The 16,514-nt window shown below is 29.2% G+C and overlaps 4 protein-coding genes across 10 annotated transcripts in view; 2 read left to right on the top strand and 2 right to left on the bottom strand.

The window, feature by feature from the left end:
* Nucleotides 1–91: 91 nt before the first annotated feature.
* On the bottom strand, nt 92–3,190 carry LOC122634563 (aldehyde dehydrogenase, mitochondrial). Of its 3 annotated transcripts, none has more exons than XM_043823620.1 (2): nt 3,052–3,190; nt 92–1,815 (listed from the first exon to the last, which is right to left on the bottom strand). In XM_043823620.1, the coding sequence occupies exon 2, from the start codon at nt 1,748–1,750 to the stop codon at nt 218–220; it is 1,533 nt and encodes a 510-aa protein (XP_043679555.1). In that variant the 5' UTR covers nt 1,751–1,815; nt 3,052–3,190; the 3' UTR covers nt 92–217. The 3 variants fall into 3 exon arrangements, with proteins under 3 accessions (XP_043679555.1, XP_043679556.1, XP_043679557.1); XM_043823621.1 differs by lacking the exon at nt 3,052–3,190 and adding an exon at nt 2,150–2,285; XM_043823622.1 differs by lacking the exon at nt 3,052–3,190 and adding an exon at nt 1,906–1,924.
* LOC122634560 (ATP-dependent DNA helicase Q5-like) lies at nt 3,088–6,919 on the top strand. Its single transcript, XM_043823608.1, has 13 exons — nt 3,088–3,230; nt 3,396–3,520; nt 3,603–3,767; nt 3,852–4,028; nt 4,091–4,270; nt 4,347–4,452; nt 4,536–4,647; nt 4,741–4,968; nt 5,063–5,260; nt 5,344–5,464; nt 5,534–5,623; nt 5,780–5,962; nt 6,058–6,919. Exons 1-13 carry the CDS (start codon nt 3,143–3,145, stop codon nt 6,763–6,765), a joined length of 2,481 nt encoding a protein of 826 aa, XP_043679543.1. The 5' UTR covers nt 3,088–3,142; the 3' UTR covers nt 6,766–6,919.
* The window catches only part of LOC122634562 (scavenger receptor class B member 1-like), a 26,020-nt gene continuing 13,643 nt past the window's right edge, over nt 4,138–16,514 (bottom strand). For 2 of the 5 annotated variants that reach the window (XM_043823619.1, XM_043823618.1), the window contains 7 exons: nt 14,146–14,401; nt 13,775–13,916; nt 10,773–10,973; nt 10,114–10,338; nt 9,270–9,432; nt 8,762–9,006; nt 7,268–8,425 (listed from right to left, as the gene is read on the bottom strand). In XM_043823619.1, the coding sequence (XP_043679554.1) occupies nt 8,072–8,425; nt 8,762–9,006; nt 9,270–9,432; nt 10,114–10,338; nt 10,773–10,973; nt 13,775–13,916; nt 14,146–14,401 (1,586 nt within the window). In that variant the 3' untranslated portion in view covers nt 7,268–8,071. Of the gene's footprint in view, nt 4,260–6,984; nt 7,229–7,267; nt 8,426–8,761; nt 9,007–9,269; nt 9,433–10,113; nt 10,339–10,772; nt 10,974–13,774; nt 13,917–14,145; nt 14,402–16,514 lie in introns of those variants that run through there. The other 3 variants (XR_006328424.1, XR_006328425.1, XR_006328423.1) reach the window with 3 other exon arrangements.
* The window catches only part of LOC122634559, a 32,796-nt gene continuing 25,405 nt past the window's right edge, over nt 9,124–16,514 (top strand). The window contains exons 1-2 of the mRNA XM_043823607.1: nt 9,124–9,305; nt 12,818–12,996. Coding sequence (XP_043679542.1) covers nt 12,895–12,996 — 102 coding nt within the window. The 5' untranslated portion in view covers nt 9,124–9,305; nt 12,818–12,894. The remainder of the gene's footprint in view (nt 9,306–12,817; nt 12,997–16,514) is intronic.

The following is a 16,514-nucleotide window of genomic DNA, read 5'->3' as shown; positions in this document are numbered from 1 at the left end:
TAATGTTTTTAAGACGTTTTATCAAATTTTTATTTAAACATTAATGTTTTTTTTTTTTATATGAGATTAATTTTTTTATATGAATACTAGATTATGTTAAATGGACATTTATTTTGTCATAAAAGTTATATTTATCCCTTGTATATCAAAATAAAAAAATATATAATATATTAATATTATACAGTATAGAGAGCTGCAAAGTATAAAATTAAGAGAATTAACTGTTTTTCTTATTAGTTTTAACTATAACCGTTTTAACTTCTGTATATGCATTAAGACCATATTCTCCCAGCTCTCTTCCATGTCCTGACATTTTGTAACCACCAAACGGTGCTTGAGTACATATAGAATTGTAAGTGTTCACCCATACAGTGCCAGCACGTAATCCTTGAACCAAATAATTAGCTTTATCTATGTCTTTTGTAAAAACAGCAGCAGCTAATCCATAATCGGTATTATTAGCACGTGCTATAACTTCATCCAAATCTTTGAATTTTAAAATTTGTTGAACTGGTCCAAAGATTTCTTCCTTGGCAATAGTCATATCGTCAGTGACATCCGCAAATACAGTTGGTTCAACAAAATAACCTTTTTCTCCTACACGATTTCCACCAGTGACTAATTTGGCACCTTGTTCTTTTCCAATATCTATCATAGAAATGATCTTATTCATTTGGTCCTCATCTATTTGTGGACCTTGTTCGGTATTCTCATCGAATGGATTACCAACTGTTCTAACTTGAGCACGCTTAGCACTTTTTTCTACAAATTGATCATAAATTGTTTCTTCTACGAATGTTCTAGAACCTGCACAACAGCATTGACCCATATTGAAAAATAATCCAAAGTGAGCTGTTTCAACTGCATGTTGGAAATTAGCATCAGAGAGAATGATGTTTGGCGACTTTCCTCCTAATTCTAACGTTGTGCGTTTTAAATTGCTTTTAGCTGCACCTTCTTGTACCAATTTTCCAACATCTGTTGAGCCAGTAAAAGCTACTTTGTCGACTTTATTGTGCGCAACTAATGCAGCTCCAGCTTTACCAAAACCTGGTACAACATTTACAACGCCCTTGGGAAAACCAGCTTCCCTTACTAATTGCGCGATATATAAAGCGGTTAACGGAGTTTGCTCAGCTGGTTTTAGGACAACAACATTTCCAGTAGCTAAAGCTGGTGCTATTTTCCAAGCCATCATTACCATAGGAAAATTCCAAGGAATAATTTGTCCACATACGCCAACAGGCTCGTGTCTAGTGTAAGCAAAAAAATTACCATCTACGGGAATGACTTTACCATGATTTTTATCTGCCCATCCTGCATAATATCTCAAGGTCGAAACACTTGCCGGAACATCAAAAGCATATGCATTCGAATAAGGTTTACCATTATCCAACGTTTCTAACGAAGCAAGATACTTATGATCTCGTTCTATCAAATCTGCCAATCTATTCAAAAGGAGACCTCTTTGAGATGCGTCCATGGTTCTCCAAGGTGATCCTAATTGGAATGCTTTATTAGCAGCATGTACGGCAAAATCAATATCTGCTACGTCTCCTTCTTGTACTTCAGCAATAACTTCACCAGTAGTAGGATTTATCGTAGGAAAAGTATTTCCAGATTTAGATTTGTGCCATTCATTGTCGACAAATATGCCAGTATATAAAATCGGTGGTTTTGTTTCGGGTGCGGGAAGACTCGCAGTAGAAAATAGCCGATAAGGACGAATTTTACTTACTAAACGATTCATTGCTGAATCCTTCCTTTTTTCCAACGGATATGTGCCTTACTGCTCGAATATTTCTACTGTTGTTTCTGCAATAAGAATTCAGCGAAATCACAAGGGTTTCCGAAATGTCAATAACGATAATTTCTTATCACTAGTTATGTAATATATGACGTTACTTTTTTAATCAAATTTAATCTCATTGAGATATAAGATAACGAGAGATATAAGATAACGAGTTATATCAAATTTAACCAAAATTATTTACGATAACAATCTGATTTAAAAATAGAACGGATTATTAATAACTCGAATAATAAATATTTTACGTAGTCATTGATACATCAACGATATTGGAGAAGAAAAGAATTTGTTCTTATATTTCTTTTATTTAATTTCTTTAAAAATATTCAACATAACTACCTTCTTTCTTGTATCGTAATCGAAGAAATTCAAGGGAAGAAAAGAAATAGTAACACTCATCAATTGCGCATCCTTGATGTCGTTAATAGATTTCCCGCGTATTTTATTGAAGATGATTCAAATTTTGAATTGATCAAGAATGAATTGGTAATAAAATTTTCAATAAAAAACAATGTTACGTTCAAACCAAATTTTTTTAAAAAGAAATTAAAAAATCGATAATTCGTTTATACGCTTTCCGTAGCTTCATAAATGTTGCATTTATTAGATTTCCGTCTGTGAATCGATCTCTGTGTGTAGATTCATTTGAAACTCGGCTTATAATCATCACTCTTGGTTTTATAATGGTTTACGTTAACAATGAGAACAGGCGTAATTCTTGACAGATTTTAACGAACAAAGTCTCAAAGATGAAGGTTTAATCTATGATCCAGTTTTCTCAAATCTTTGAAAAAGTTTCATTTTCCTTGAAAAAATTGTATTAAAAAATGGTATCTTTTGAAAATAGTTTATGTACAAATAAAAAGCTTTCGCAAAAGATCGAAAAGCGGAATCCTAAGAAAACCTTTGGATTAAACCTTTTTTTTTTCTTTTTTTTTTTTTTCAAATGACAGCTTGTTCGTCAAAATTGATTAAGAATTACGTTTGTTCTCATCGTTGGAGTAAATGCTGTTTTCGATATTTTTTGCGAAAAAAAAGTTGTGTACTGTGACATATCTCGAAAATTATCAGCAAAAGATAGATGCTCCTACCACTATTATTGATTCTTTATATCATACTTGAATAGTGTATATTTTGTTACGTAAAGTAGCGATTATCTGCTTGTTGGTGCGTAAATAATCGACGCTCAGATTTTTTGAAGCATTCTTTGTTCGCGTTTATAGTTCATATTTTATCCATACCTGTCGCTGAAGTCACACACGCTTCGAAGGAAAAACGATCAACAGACTTATTATGTTTTATATATTGATTCTATTATAATAATTAAGAAAAATGTTGTCAAGCGTATTAAAATCTGTATTCGGTTATGACGACTTTAAAAGTGACATACAAAAACGTGCCACTACTGCTGTTTATGAAGGTTGGAGATTTCTGTTATATATACAAATGAATCCGTTTTTTTTAAATTTTAAATATTTCATATATCAATAAATGAAGATAATGAATATGTATATAACGTATATAATATGTAAAAATATATTTATCTATTAGATAAAAGAAATAATTATTATGTAAATTCTTTTAGGTAAACAAGATGTTTATGTTTGTATGCCTACTGGATCAGGAAAATCACTTTGTTTTCAACTACCAGCTATAATGAAAAAAGATAAAGTTGCAATAGTATTTTCACCATTGTTAGCTCTTATGAAGGTATATGAGAATTTTATAAATTATTTTGATACATGATACTATTAAATATGGATTTAATCATGTTAAAAAATATTTTGCATAGAATCAAGTGGATTTTTTAGTTAACAAAAAAATTAAAGCCGTTTCGTTAAATTCAAATACATCTACCAAAGACAGAAATGCAATAATGAAAGAATTATCATCCAAATCGCCGCAGATCAAATTATTGTATATTACACCTGAAATGGGAGCACAAAAGCATTTTCAAGTAAACAGTTATATCTATGAAATTTCTATATAATTTATAATCATATTATTGTTGTTTTATTCCAATTATGTTTTTAAATTGTAGGAACTTATAATTAAATTACAAAAAGCTAAGGCTATATCTTATTTTGTTGTTGATGAAGCACATTGTTTGAGTCAATGGGGTCATGATTTTAGACCTAGTTACAGACAATTAGGTGTATTTAAAAAGCTTTGTCCTGATATTCCTATAATTGCTTTAACTGCTACAGCTGCAAAGGAGGTACATATATTTTTTAACAAATTATCATATATATATATATATTTATATTTATATTTTTTCAGGTAGTAGTTGACATATTAAAGACATTGAACATGAAAAATATATTAAGGTTTTCAATTCCAGTGTTTCGTCCTAATCTCTATTATGATGTATGGTTTTTAGACGTATTAGATAAACCATTTGATCATCTTAAACATTTCATTGTGGAAGCCCTTGGTCCATTAAATGATTCTGTACCGAAAGTAATAAAAATAATTTCTATATCATTTATTTCTTTTTATTAATTTTTTATGTTATTATAATAAGTAATAATTCTAGGATAAGAGAAATTGTGGTATTATTTATTGTAGAAAAAAAGAAGCAACAGAAATTATAGCTAATAAATTAAATATGTCTAACATTCCAACATTGGCATATCATGCTGGTAAGTAGAAATAATAAAAATTCATGAATAATTTTTTGTTGTCAAAGTATACGATATATGAGCGTTCTTTGTTCTATTTATAGGTTTAAAAAATCAAGAACGTAATGAAGTTCAAAATAAATGGACAATGGGTGAAGTTTCTGTTATTGCAGCAACATGCAGTTTTGGAATGGGTGTTGATAAACCAACTGTAAGGTATATACAAATTATTACAAATATTTTCCATAGCTTATACACGTGTTATACACATTACGTAAACAATTTATAAATGTTATTATTATTTATTAGATTTGTGGTGCATTGGACAGTTCCACAAAATATTGCAGCATATTATCAAGAATCTGGTAGAGCAGGTAGAGATGGTAATCCAGCCTTCTGCAGAGTATATTTCAGTAACGAAGAATTTGGAATTATTTCATTTTTGATAAAGGAAGAACATTCTCAGAAAAAAACAGAATTTGCACAAGTACAATGGAAGAATTTTGAAAAAAGTGTTTCATATTGTCTAGAGACCAAGTAAAGTATTTAAAAATTAATTAAACATATTTTATATAATTTGATTGAACATTACGATATTTTTTATCTAATCTATAATAAAATTTTTCTTCAGATGTCGACATAGCGTATTTTCTAAATACTTTGGAGATAGTCCACCTGCGTGCAAAAATCGTTGCGACGTATGTAAAAATAAAGATATTGTTCAAGCAAGAATATCACAATTTGAAATGTGTCGATCACGACCGGGTAGATATTCGAATAAATCTTCGAGCAGCGGAGATGGTTTTGCATTTTCTAAATATGATGATATGTGAGAACTTGAAAAAAAGATTAATATATTTATACTACAAAAAATAAACATATATATCCATTGTAATTTTTATTCGTTTGTAGGACCGACTACCAAGAAACTTGCGTCCCAAGAGAAAAATTAATCGCCGATGCTAAACGAGAAACTAAAGAATTAATTGAAAAGCAATTTGCTTTGCGTCGAAATAACAATCGTAATGAAGAGGTATGTATATTTAAGTATATGCAAATATATATATATATATAATAACGTTTGAATTTTATGTTATTTTAGGTGAAAAAAAAAAATAACGAAGATGCTAAACAAGCTAATGTTCGTGCAGCTGAGAGTACTGATATAAAAATAAAAGGTTTGACTGTACAGGTAAGTAATAATTATTAAACTAAATACACCTTGAATAATTAGAAGATTTCATTAATAAATAACGTATCGGTAGTATTATAACAGTTGTGTGTATGTGTGTGTCTGTATATAGATAATTTTTTTAATTAGTATTTTTATTTTTTGGATTTGATCTAGTTACGAGAATATTTTTATGATAAGTTAAAAACGGTCTTACATGAGAATTATAAATGTACATCTGAAAAAATCGGAAGAGATTTTCAAGAAAAAGATATGCATAATATTGCTTGCCAATTAGAATACGATATGCTCTGTAGTACAAGACTTCTTAACAAGTATAAATTTGAAATGTCTAAATTGGTATGTATAATGTATTAACTATGTAAATGAGGTCCTTGAGGTTTTACATGTATCTTATATTTACATTACATATAAGAAATATATATTGTATTCAGATTTCATCTATACGGAAAAGTGATACGATACATGAAGCCTTGATGGAATATAATATTAATTATGAAGATTACTCACAAACAACAGCATCTAAAGCAGTACCTACGAATTTAAATGGCGGTCAAAATAAGTTAAAGAATAATGATATAAAGAAAAAGGAAAATAATAAACAATGCAGAGTCATGTCATATTTACAAGGCAAATCAAGCAATAGTTCTCATGATACTGCATTCAAGACAGCTTTAGAAATTAAAAATAGTAATCAAGTAGAAGTTAGCAAGAAGGATGAATCCAACAAAAATTATAATGAGACTTATATTGACAATGAAATTAAAACAATGATGACTGATCATAAAGAAAAAGAAACAATAATAAAAGATCATAATGTTGCTTTCGTTTCAGCCAGAATAATTAATGAAAACAATGTTCAAACTGCAAAGAAAAAAGTCCATAGTGTGCCCAAAACAAGTATTAAAGAGAAAAAAGTTAATAAAAATGTTATTACAAAAAAAAAAATTTATGAATATCTTTCAACTTCTAAAAGTTCCACCAGTAAAGATACGACTAAAGAAATTAAACTTGACAATAAATCAGAAACTTCAAGCAATAATGAAAAACTTATAAATGAGATTAAAGTACGTAAAGGTACAAATAAACGTAAAGTTATTGATTCATCAGATAATACTCGTAGTAAGAAAAGAAAAAACTAAAAATCAAAGTATAATAAACAGTTTAATAAAAATGAAAATTTTTGCAAACTTAAAAGAAACAAGGACAATATAACAGATAATGTTTGTTCTGTCGTAATTATAAAATCGTTAGAGAAGTAATCTATTTATAACCTATATAATAAATGTATATATATATAATAAAATGTATATATATATATATAATTGTATAAGTATATTTATACGGAAGATTGTATTTATTTATTTATCAGTCATTGCATATATAAGACATATTCATCATTTCTATACATTTTGATATACTATATTAAATAAAATCCAATTGTTTAGGATTCTCCTTGAATATATTTGTAAAATAAAGAAAAATAATAGACAAATGACACTGTGAATTTCTTATAAATATTTTTATTAAAAATCGCGTGCTTACTATTGTCCACGTTTTTGAGGTTATTCCATTGGCAAGATCGCTAGTGGACATTATTTGTCGCTAAAAATATATTATATTATAAAAATAACTTAATTTCCGTTCGTTCTTAATCATTTATTTTTCATCAAATATGAATTCTATCTATCTCCCCTAAATTTTAACACGTTATTAAAGAATACTTCATTTACATGTACAAAATGTTGCGTATTATTATTCATTACGCAATAAGTACACAAATAATTATCATTAATTTTATTCACGAAACAATCAGCTTACTTTTTTAAAATGTTATTTACATATTTACATATTTTACTTCTTTATCGCAATCACTGTAAAGTAACGAAATGTAAAAATGTAAATGTAATAACGTGTATACGTACTTCGAAGTAGCAATACAACTACTACTTGTGCTATAAAAATCAATTTAATTACCATTTATCATTCCTTGCATACTAATTAAAATTTATTGTTTGACCCTTATTAATCGAATTAAAAAACTCGTATTAGAATTTACAGGAATATAAAAATCGATCGATTTCAATAGGACTCAACTTTCGAATTAAGAATTGGAATTATTCTCGATCAAGCTTTTGTCTACGAAAGACTAAAAAAGACAATAAAATGGCAATTAAAAGAAATAAGTACCTCGATTTAAAACACGACACGGTCTTCTTCTAATTCTCTGTCCTCTTGATATTTCACTTGTTGGAAGAAAAATGATCTGGAGAGAATGAAGCCAGCTCTTCGTTTTATTTGGCATTATCGAAGATTCGCATCTTTGTCGTCAGTAATACTCGTCTCTCAGATATTGAATGTATTTACTGAAAGATATTAGATCGACGAGTGTGTGTCCGTGACGACAATAGCCTCTTTCTACGTCTCGAACGGATCGTATGTTTACAATCAAACGTTTATTTCGTTTCTCGTTGTTGATAAATCTTCTAATATATTGGAGGTCGTTTCGTCCTTTGAATGACTAAGCAAAGTACTGTAATAATATTCTGCATCTTTTACTTTCACAGAAGATCTTCTATCGTTTAGGAATTGTAATCTTTTTTTTTGCATTTCTTCTTCGAACCATTCGTCATAAATATTTGATTCTTTCGGTCGATAAAGAAGTATTTTAACAATGCTCCAAATAAGGAAAATTGAGCCCATGATGAACATGAGATATATACTGATTTCTTGCAATACTGGTAAAATGTTCAAGTATAAGTAAAATAATGAATTTCTGTTCGCAGGTAATTCGTACATTCCCTAGAAAAAGAAAAAAAAAAAAACGAAAAAGAGAGATAAAGAAAATAGGAAAAGAATATTGTTTATTAATTATCGTTTATATTAAAATGAGAATAATACGATTCGTAAAAAAGCGCGAAAAAATATTCGACAAAATTAGTACCAAAATAGCCTGTAGGCGGCGCAAAGAGACAATCACCGATTCAAAAGCCGCGCCGTAAGTTTATACGTCGTTCTTTTAATATTCGCGTCGTGTAATAGTAATCGTGTAATTATCAATTAATTTCATAGATTTTTTCGACAATTAATCTCGTGATTATAATAATCGTTTAACAAACGACATATCGGTATACTTACTATTTCAAACCAAAGAAGTGGAAGAACAAAGTTAGAAAACTTTTCTACTCTTGCCATGTGTCCGATATCCTGCAATGCCATGTTAATTTGGAAACGGAAAGCCAAATCAACTGGCAAGCCTGATTGTGGTTGTATATAAAAATAAGATTCGTGTTTTTGTGAATCTGGTTTTAGACCGTTTACAGCTTCGAGAAGAGAAGGATGAGATTTATAGAAATGTGGATAGGACAGTGCTATTGGAAAACCTAAAAAAAAAAAAATAAAATAAAATAAAATAAAATACAAGTTAAACAAAAAAAAGAAAAAAGGTTACGTAATCTTTACAGATTCTAAATTAGATAAACGAATCGATCGATTTATTATATCAGAAAGTGATTCATGGTTATCATTTTGTGTGCGTTTTTGTGAATTTTTGTGCGAAGTTTTGTGTGAATGATTTGTTCGAAATGTTTTAATCGAGATGGAAGAAGAAGAAAAAGAAGATATTTTGTAAAGAAATGAAGCCTACCGTAATAACAAGCGGTTACGTCTACTAAACCTGGAGGTAAGCAATGTCCACCTCGACAATAACATTTGTTTTCTTCTTTATAAGCACCGTTGTCCATTTCGTTTTCCATGAAATTATACTTGTATGCATATAAGCCTTTTATAACTTTTTCACCGGTTCGCGTCTGTAATATATATGTCGTTAAAAATTACTTTTCATTATCGATGATATGTTAATACGTAAAAGTAAATAATATTAACCTTCTATAACCCAATTTTTTGGTTCGTGTCTACACAGAAATTATATAATGTGAAAGTAATAGTATTATTCATACTAGTATAATTATATAATGTGAAAGTTATAACATTATTTATATTGGTATAATAATAATAATAATAATAATAATAATAATAATAATAATCTACTGATAATGTAATATAAAAAATTATAGAATAATGCAATATAGAGTATATATATATATATATATATATATATAACTAGCTTATAGTATAGTAATATTTTAAATCACATTCGTATAAAAAAAAAAAAAATATTTATAATATCAATATAAATAATATCTATAACGAAATATATATAAAATAATTATTGTGCTATATAATTTAGTACAGTATATATAATTATATATACTATATATAAAACGAAAATATAAAAAAAAAAGAAAAATATAAAAAATATCGAATTCGAAGTAATAATTAATTTTCATACGATAAATTAAAAATATAATTTTACAATTACAATTACACACACACACACACACACACACACACACATGTATGCACAAGTGCATGATTTAAAAATAGCATGGCGTTATAGAAGGCTTAACGATTCTATGATCTAAACTCACCATGTGAGCGCTACGACAAAGACTTTTTCGAAAGAAAAGAAGAGTATCGTTAGGTTGTATATAAGTTGGAAATTTAGTTCCATCACTGGCACCATGAATATTTGCACATTTTCCTTTCCAATGGGGAAGGTCGACATTGCCGTTATATTTGTCGATCAAACCAGTCATTTTCACGTCTTTTTCACCGGTGTAAAAAGTCTCGTAATCACCTTCGAAGTCATACATCTGAAGGAAAGAAGAAGAAAAAAAAAAAAAAAATAATGGAGATGTCGCGACGATGAAAAATTTTCCATTATATAAGTCACGATTATAACGATGAAATGACAGAGTTTCTGTAAAATTATTACAGACAAATACGAATATTATTATTACACAGTAGTTGTCATGATGATAGCATGAGAAGGTTCATTTACTTCGATGCGTCATACTAGTTACTATGAAAAATAAAAAAATAAAAAAGAAAACAACAAATGATCTATAGTATTATAAAATCTCTTCGATGAATTGCATATTTCATTGAATTCGTATAATATATTTCTACATTAAATGTGTATTAAAATAATATTATAATTCCTAAACATATAAATTAAATGAATATGAAATAAATGCGATATTATAACTCTTAAACAGATAAACTATCATTCGTATATCAAACTTACTCTATCGATAAGACCGAGTTTATCAAATGATATCCACGATGGCATAACTTGATTTCCAAGAGTAAGCAGAGTAGATTTGTAACCGAACATAAACTCTCGAGCAGTCATAGGTACTAAAGGTTTCGAGTCTGTTTGATGAATCAACATATTTAAACCCCATCTTGTAATGTACGATGCTTCTCTTATTACATTGGTTATACTCTGAAAATTACAATTTAAATCTATATTCTAAGATATAAATTTTATCGATAATTTATCTACGCAAATATTGAATATTTATTCAATAAAAATCCTTGCTTCGTGGGTACGCATGTTTTATATTAATTAATTAAAATAAAATAATTAAACTATCTGTATATATGTGTGTGTGTGTGTGTGTGTGGAAGGCTAAAGCTAAATAATGTTAGACGTTAATCTAATACGATGTTAACTCTACAACGACCTGACTAAGACTGGCATGGATCGATAAACAAAACAAAAGGAACAAAGTATAAAAGAAAGAAGAAAGGAAAACATACGTACACACATAGCGCGATCACACGTAGCTACGTGACTTGTTTGAATTCTCTTGTTTGATTACATACGTACTTATTACACTGTTTAGATCTCTACTATGACTTATTTTCATCGTATATCGAACTATCGTAAATAATGTTATTCTAATTTATATGACAGATTAGCGATTAGAGTAAAACGAGAACTAACATTAATTACGACAATATGTAACTCGTATATAACTGTGACTTGGGATCATCATTCCATCTTTGATCTTCTTTCGTATGATTTATGTTAGATGCTTTTTTTCTATTAATATTGTATGATTCTTGATGTGTAAATGAATTGAGCTATATCATTGATAATATGTCAATTACATTTATTTTATAATATATATATATATATATAACAATATAATATATAAATAGAAAGAGAGAGGGAAAAGAGAGAGAGAGAGAGAGAGAAAGAGAAACTTATCCAACAAAAGAAAGAAAGAAAAAAAAAATACATTTTTGATATAATTAATTTGATTATCATTTCATGACAATTTATATTTATTTATTATTATCATAATTATTAGATAATTTCCATTCAACCGAAAGGAAATTTAAGATAAGTTTAATTTGGATTATATCAATGAATGATATCAATGATAGATATCAATACTTTTATGAAATTTGTCGAGGTGATTTCGTAAGGAAATAGTGATCGGCTGTTTCTCCATGTCACAATATGTGAAATTACTTCTTCTACGCATGAACTGCAATATTTCGTCATAAAAGAGAACATGCATTTTGTTTTTGACCGACAGTTAGTCAATGATAGCATCGATGAAAATCGTTGCAAAATAATGATTGATAAGCAATCCATAGTTATGAATTAGATTTCTATCGTACGTTTTGGATCGTATGTTCCTTTCTATGTAAACAATAATCAAGAGTGATATGAAATTATTGTTGAAAGATTTCATTTGTTATTAGAAATGAGAAAACAAACCAAATTTTTTCTTGAAATTTTAATATGAAATTATTATATCGTAAAAGAATTAATTATCCATTTATCATTAAAATTTTCGTTCGAATTTATTGGCTTTTTATTTATTTATTTTATATATATATATATATATATATACGATTAGTACGACGTGGATATATGTGAACGTTTCCTATGTAACGTTCACGTGGAATTATTTGGAGTCAAATTTAATCGGCCCACGAATAATGATATAAAAGTATATATGCAAAGTTTGTTTACATTGATATAATATACGATGATGTCATTTTTACACGAAATTGATGTGGTTCGTGTCATGTATTATCAATAATTTTGATATAAAAAAATGTTCAATATCTACTTCTTTCATTTTCACTTGACATTTAATTAAAAATAGTGCCTTTTTTTCGATTGATTAAAGAAAATTAAAGATTTCTCTCTCTCTCTCTCTCTCTCTCTCTCTTCTATGTCATCGAGCATTAGAATATTTCCTTGAAGGTTTTCGTAAGAGTGCAACGTTAGATTACCTCATACTAATTCGCGTAATTTCTTCGTAGGAAAGTAGAAAGGAGTAGCAAGAGGAAAACGAAGAGGAGAAGGGGGATGAGGAGGAGGAAGAGGAGAAAGAGAAGGGATGGGCACAACGTCGGAGGAAAGTGGAACGTTAGCGTCTGTTACGTGCGAAGCTCGTAAATACGATCGAGGATGTTTTGCTGTTTGTAAACGAAGGTCCAAGGTAATTTTATCTTTGTTCTTTTGTATATACATACATAGGATTTGCCGTTATTGGATGATGATTCATCGAAGATAAAAATTCGGGAAGTATTTATTGTATGTGTAGACGTGTGCTCGTGTCTGCGTGTGATCGTCGCGCGTGTATCTGAAACGACTGAATAATCGATATCTTAATGCGTGCTTAGCATAACATTAAAATCGATTCGATATTACTGAATTCAGTATTTTTATTCTTGTTGATGCTACGAGAAATTTAATTCGCAAGAAGATCGAAGATAGAGAAATGATATTTATTTTATTTTATTTTATATATATATATATATATATATATATATATTTCTTTGTATCCTTTCTACACGTTCAATCTGTCTGGCTAGGAAAGGTCAATCACATGGAGAGTCTATGACATTGCCAAGGCCAACGCTTATACGAGTTTCTACACGGAGAACGTTAGAAAAGTAAAATAAGGGAAAGATATTTTATTCGCGAATTTTTTTCTGTAAACGATACGATCCGAATATCTACATGATTCTTATAAGTTATTCGAAAATATGTTAATATATCGCGTTCGTGCTTTCGATTTATCTTTCTTTGCTTTGCGGGAACAGATTAATAATTATATTCGAAATTAAATCGGCAAAAGACACGCAAAACTTTTTTTCACATTATTTCACGAATAGAATACATATATGAAAGTGTATATTTCTTTTGTATATTACTCATCATTTCATTACGATGTATCATAGAGAATAAGAAAATGCATAAATTTGTATACTTACCAGAAGCGCGATATTTGGTAAAATGAGAATATCTTCTTCAGAACCATTACTCATTTCCGGTACATATACTAAAGGATGAAGTGGTATAACGGATACAGTGCCATTGCTGTTAAATTTGATGTTGCCGTGTTCCATATGCTCCCTAAATTATGAAAATTAACATATCATAGCTACGAAATCAACTTAGCTTTGCTCGTTATCTATAATACGTATACATTCATTACATATACATATGTTTAAGACAAGATATAAATCTTATTTTTTAAGTTCGAACGTTAAGATTTATATATGCCAACTTTTTTTCAACGAAGAAAAAAAAAAAGAGAGAGAGAGAGAGAGAAAAAAGTGCTAATTAATTTCTTCTTACTCACCTGTATACATAAGGTCCAATTTCTTGGAAATTGAGTTTGCTATCCTTTCCAGATAAATAATCGTCATGATTAGTGATATTGAATAGATAGACTTTCAAGAAAATATCCACGTCAGGTTTCCTCCAGAATTCAAATATTTCTCCTCCTTCGCCGAATATAACTTTAAATTGAAAGAGCCGATCGTAAGGTTGGCAGATGAGAATTAAAAAGCCTGAGACAAGTCCGATTAATCCTAAGGTCATTAGCATGAATATGCCTGTAAATTAAAAGAAAAAAGGAAATTAAAGGAAAGGAAGAAGAAAAAAAGAAGCAGGCACGTGACTTGCAGGGTCATTTTTTATTTACTTATCATGATGAATGATATACAGTTAGAATTAGTTGCAGAAGGCAATCGATCATGTTAAATAGTATCCGAAGATTAACCGTGTCACGTTTTATAGAGATTTTTTCTTTTTCTTTTTTTCTTCTTCTTTTTTTTTTATTTCTAGATTCTCATCGAACACGTATTTTATTCATTGGATAATATATAGCGTTCGTGATTTCTAACTTGATCTCTACGAGCGTGCCACGTGAACTTTATCGTTGCAATAGAGTGCAACAAAGTGAAAAACTTTTGAATCGAATGACGTTCTTACGTATTTTTGAGACCGACAAAATTCCATGTTTTTCTCAGCACGAAAGAAAAATTCTGTTTTAAACTTATTGCTCTTTCCATGACCGGTCAAGTTTATGAAATCTCGCGAAGTCGCGTTGGAAACTCTTTTTCTCTTTTGTCGAAGTTGAATGTGAAATGTCGTATCGTGTTCTACGGAATCGTGATCGTCGTTATCAACTGGATCAAAGAGAAAGAGAGAGAAGAGAGAGAGAGAGAGGGAGAAAGAAGGGATTATTTTATTTTAATTAATGTCACGTAATTGACATACTTTATGTATACCAACGTAATAGAGAAGATAAAATTTAGTAAAAATAAGATGGAACGTGTTCTTTGGAGTATCTTTTTTTTTTTAATTTCTCTTTCCAGTTTGTCTTTCTTTTTTATTCTGATGAAGCGAAATTTTGTGTTTACAAAAGATAATGCTGTATATTTTTGTATTTTTTTCTTCCCGTAAGTAAGTAAGAGATTAAATCTTAGAAAAAAATTTAACGCTTAACTAAACTTGTATACTTCGGGTTGTGAGAACGAAGAAATAATTTCTATCTTTTTACTCAATCTTGAAATGAAATTATGATGAATTTAATGCAAAAATCTTTTCTGTTGTTTTTCAACGAAAAAAGAAAAAAAAAACAAAAAGAGAGAGAGAGAAAAAAGAAAAAGTAATTGTACCAATTAGAATCGAATAATTAGCCTCGTCGAATAAAATTTAATTAGACTCTTTAGGTAAAATTTGAAATAACAAACGCAGTTTCCTCGAGCTTATCTATACCTGTAGATATTAATAACATTTCGAATAGTTACCGCGAATGAAATTAGAAATAATTTAAGAATAATGATGCGAGAACGGCGAAAGGAACTACTAAAATTCCAGTGTCTTTCTACGACCTCATTATTTCAGTGACATTATCTCTTCTCTGATGACGTATGTGTATGAATGTGTGTGTGTGTACGATGCGACAATGAATGGTCGTTTCTTCGAAGAAGAAGAAGAAGAAGACAAAAAGAGAAAAAGAGAAAGAGAGAGGAAGAAAGAAAAAGCTACTTTTATCATTTACATATATGTCGATAACGACGTAATAATCGATTCCCGTGTATAACTGTTAAATAATCGAGCTATAAATCATTCGGCGTAGGAATGTCGATACATCGTGGAAACTTATCCCCATTGGACTTGTGGGAATTCATAATGTAATTATCACGCAAATTTATTATCTCTTTTAAAAACAAAAGATTTTGCTTAGATAAAAAAAAATAGAGAGAGAGAGAGAGAGAGAGAGAGAGAGAGAGAGAGAGAGAGAGAGAGAGAGAGAGAGAATAAAGATAGATTTTTCCATATACGTTTGATCAAGAAGATGAATTCTACACTCTTCGATTAGATCACACATCAAGAACAAATAAATGTCGTTCGAATACTTTTTGCCTTTTAAAGAAACATGTTTGCCCTCTTTTTACTTTCAAAAGATTGCAAGATCGTTTACCAGTGTGGTCCTGTTAAATGATGTGGTAACAATTTTCCGGCCGGTAATCGAAGCACGACCGTCGTAACTTTACAACCAGATACAACTAGAAAGCGTACCTTACCATTGGACTAGAATTTTCCGATACTTATAATTATTTATTAGTAATTTCTACCTTCGTTTCCTTACTTGATTTTCTTTATTATTATAGTAGATATTTATCTCTAGATATATCTATGTATATATATATATATATA

The sequence above is a fragment of the Vespula pensylvanica genome, chromosome 15, assembly GCF_014466175.1.
Source record: "Vespula pensylvanica isolate Volc-1 chromosome 15, ASM1446617v1, whole genome shotgun sequence".
Taxonomy (NCBI): domain Eukaryota; kingdom Metazoa; phylum Arthropoda; class Insecta; order Hymenoptera; family Vespidae; genus Vespula; species Vespula pensylvanica.
The sequence above is the reverse complement of the archived record's forward strand: the minus strand, read 5'-3'. Positions and strand labels throughout refer to the sequence as shown.

Coding starts and splice junctions, on each gene's coding strand:
- LOC122634563 (XM_043823620.1), bottom strand. CDS start 1,750: ATGAATCGTTTAGTAAGTAAAATTCGTCCTTATCGGCTATTTTCTACT.
- LOC122634560 (XM_043823608.1), top strand. CDS start 3,143: ATGTTGTCAAGCGTATTAAAATCTGTATTCGGTTATGACGACTTTAAA. Junction 4,969..5,062: donor TCATATTGTCTAGAGACCAA/GTAAAGTATTTA, acceptor ATTTTTCTTCAG/ATGTCGACATAGCGTATTTT. Junction 5,624..5,779: donor TAAAAGGTTTGACTGTACAG/GTAAGTAATAAT, acceptor GATTTGATCTAG/TTACGAGAATATTTTTATGA.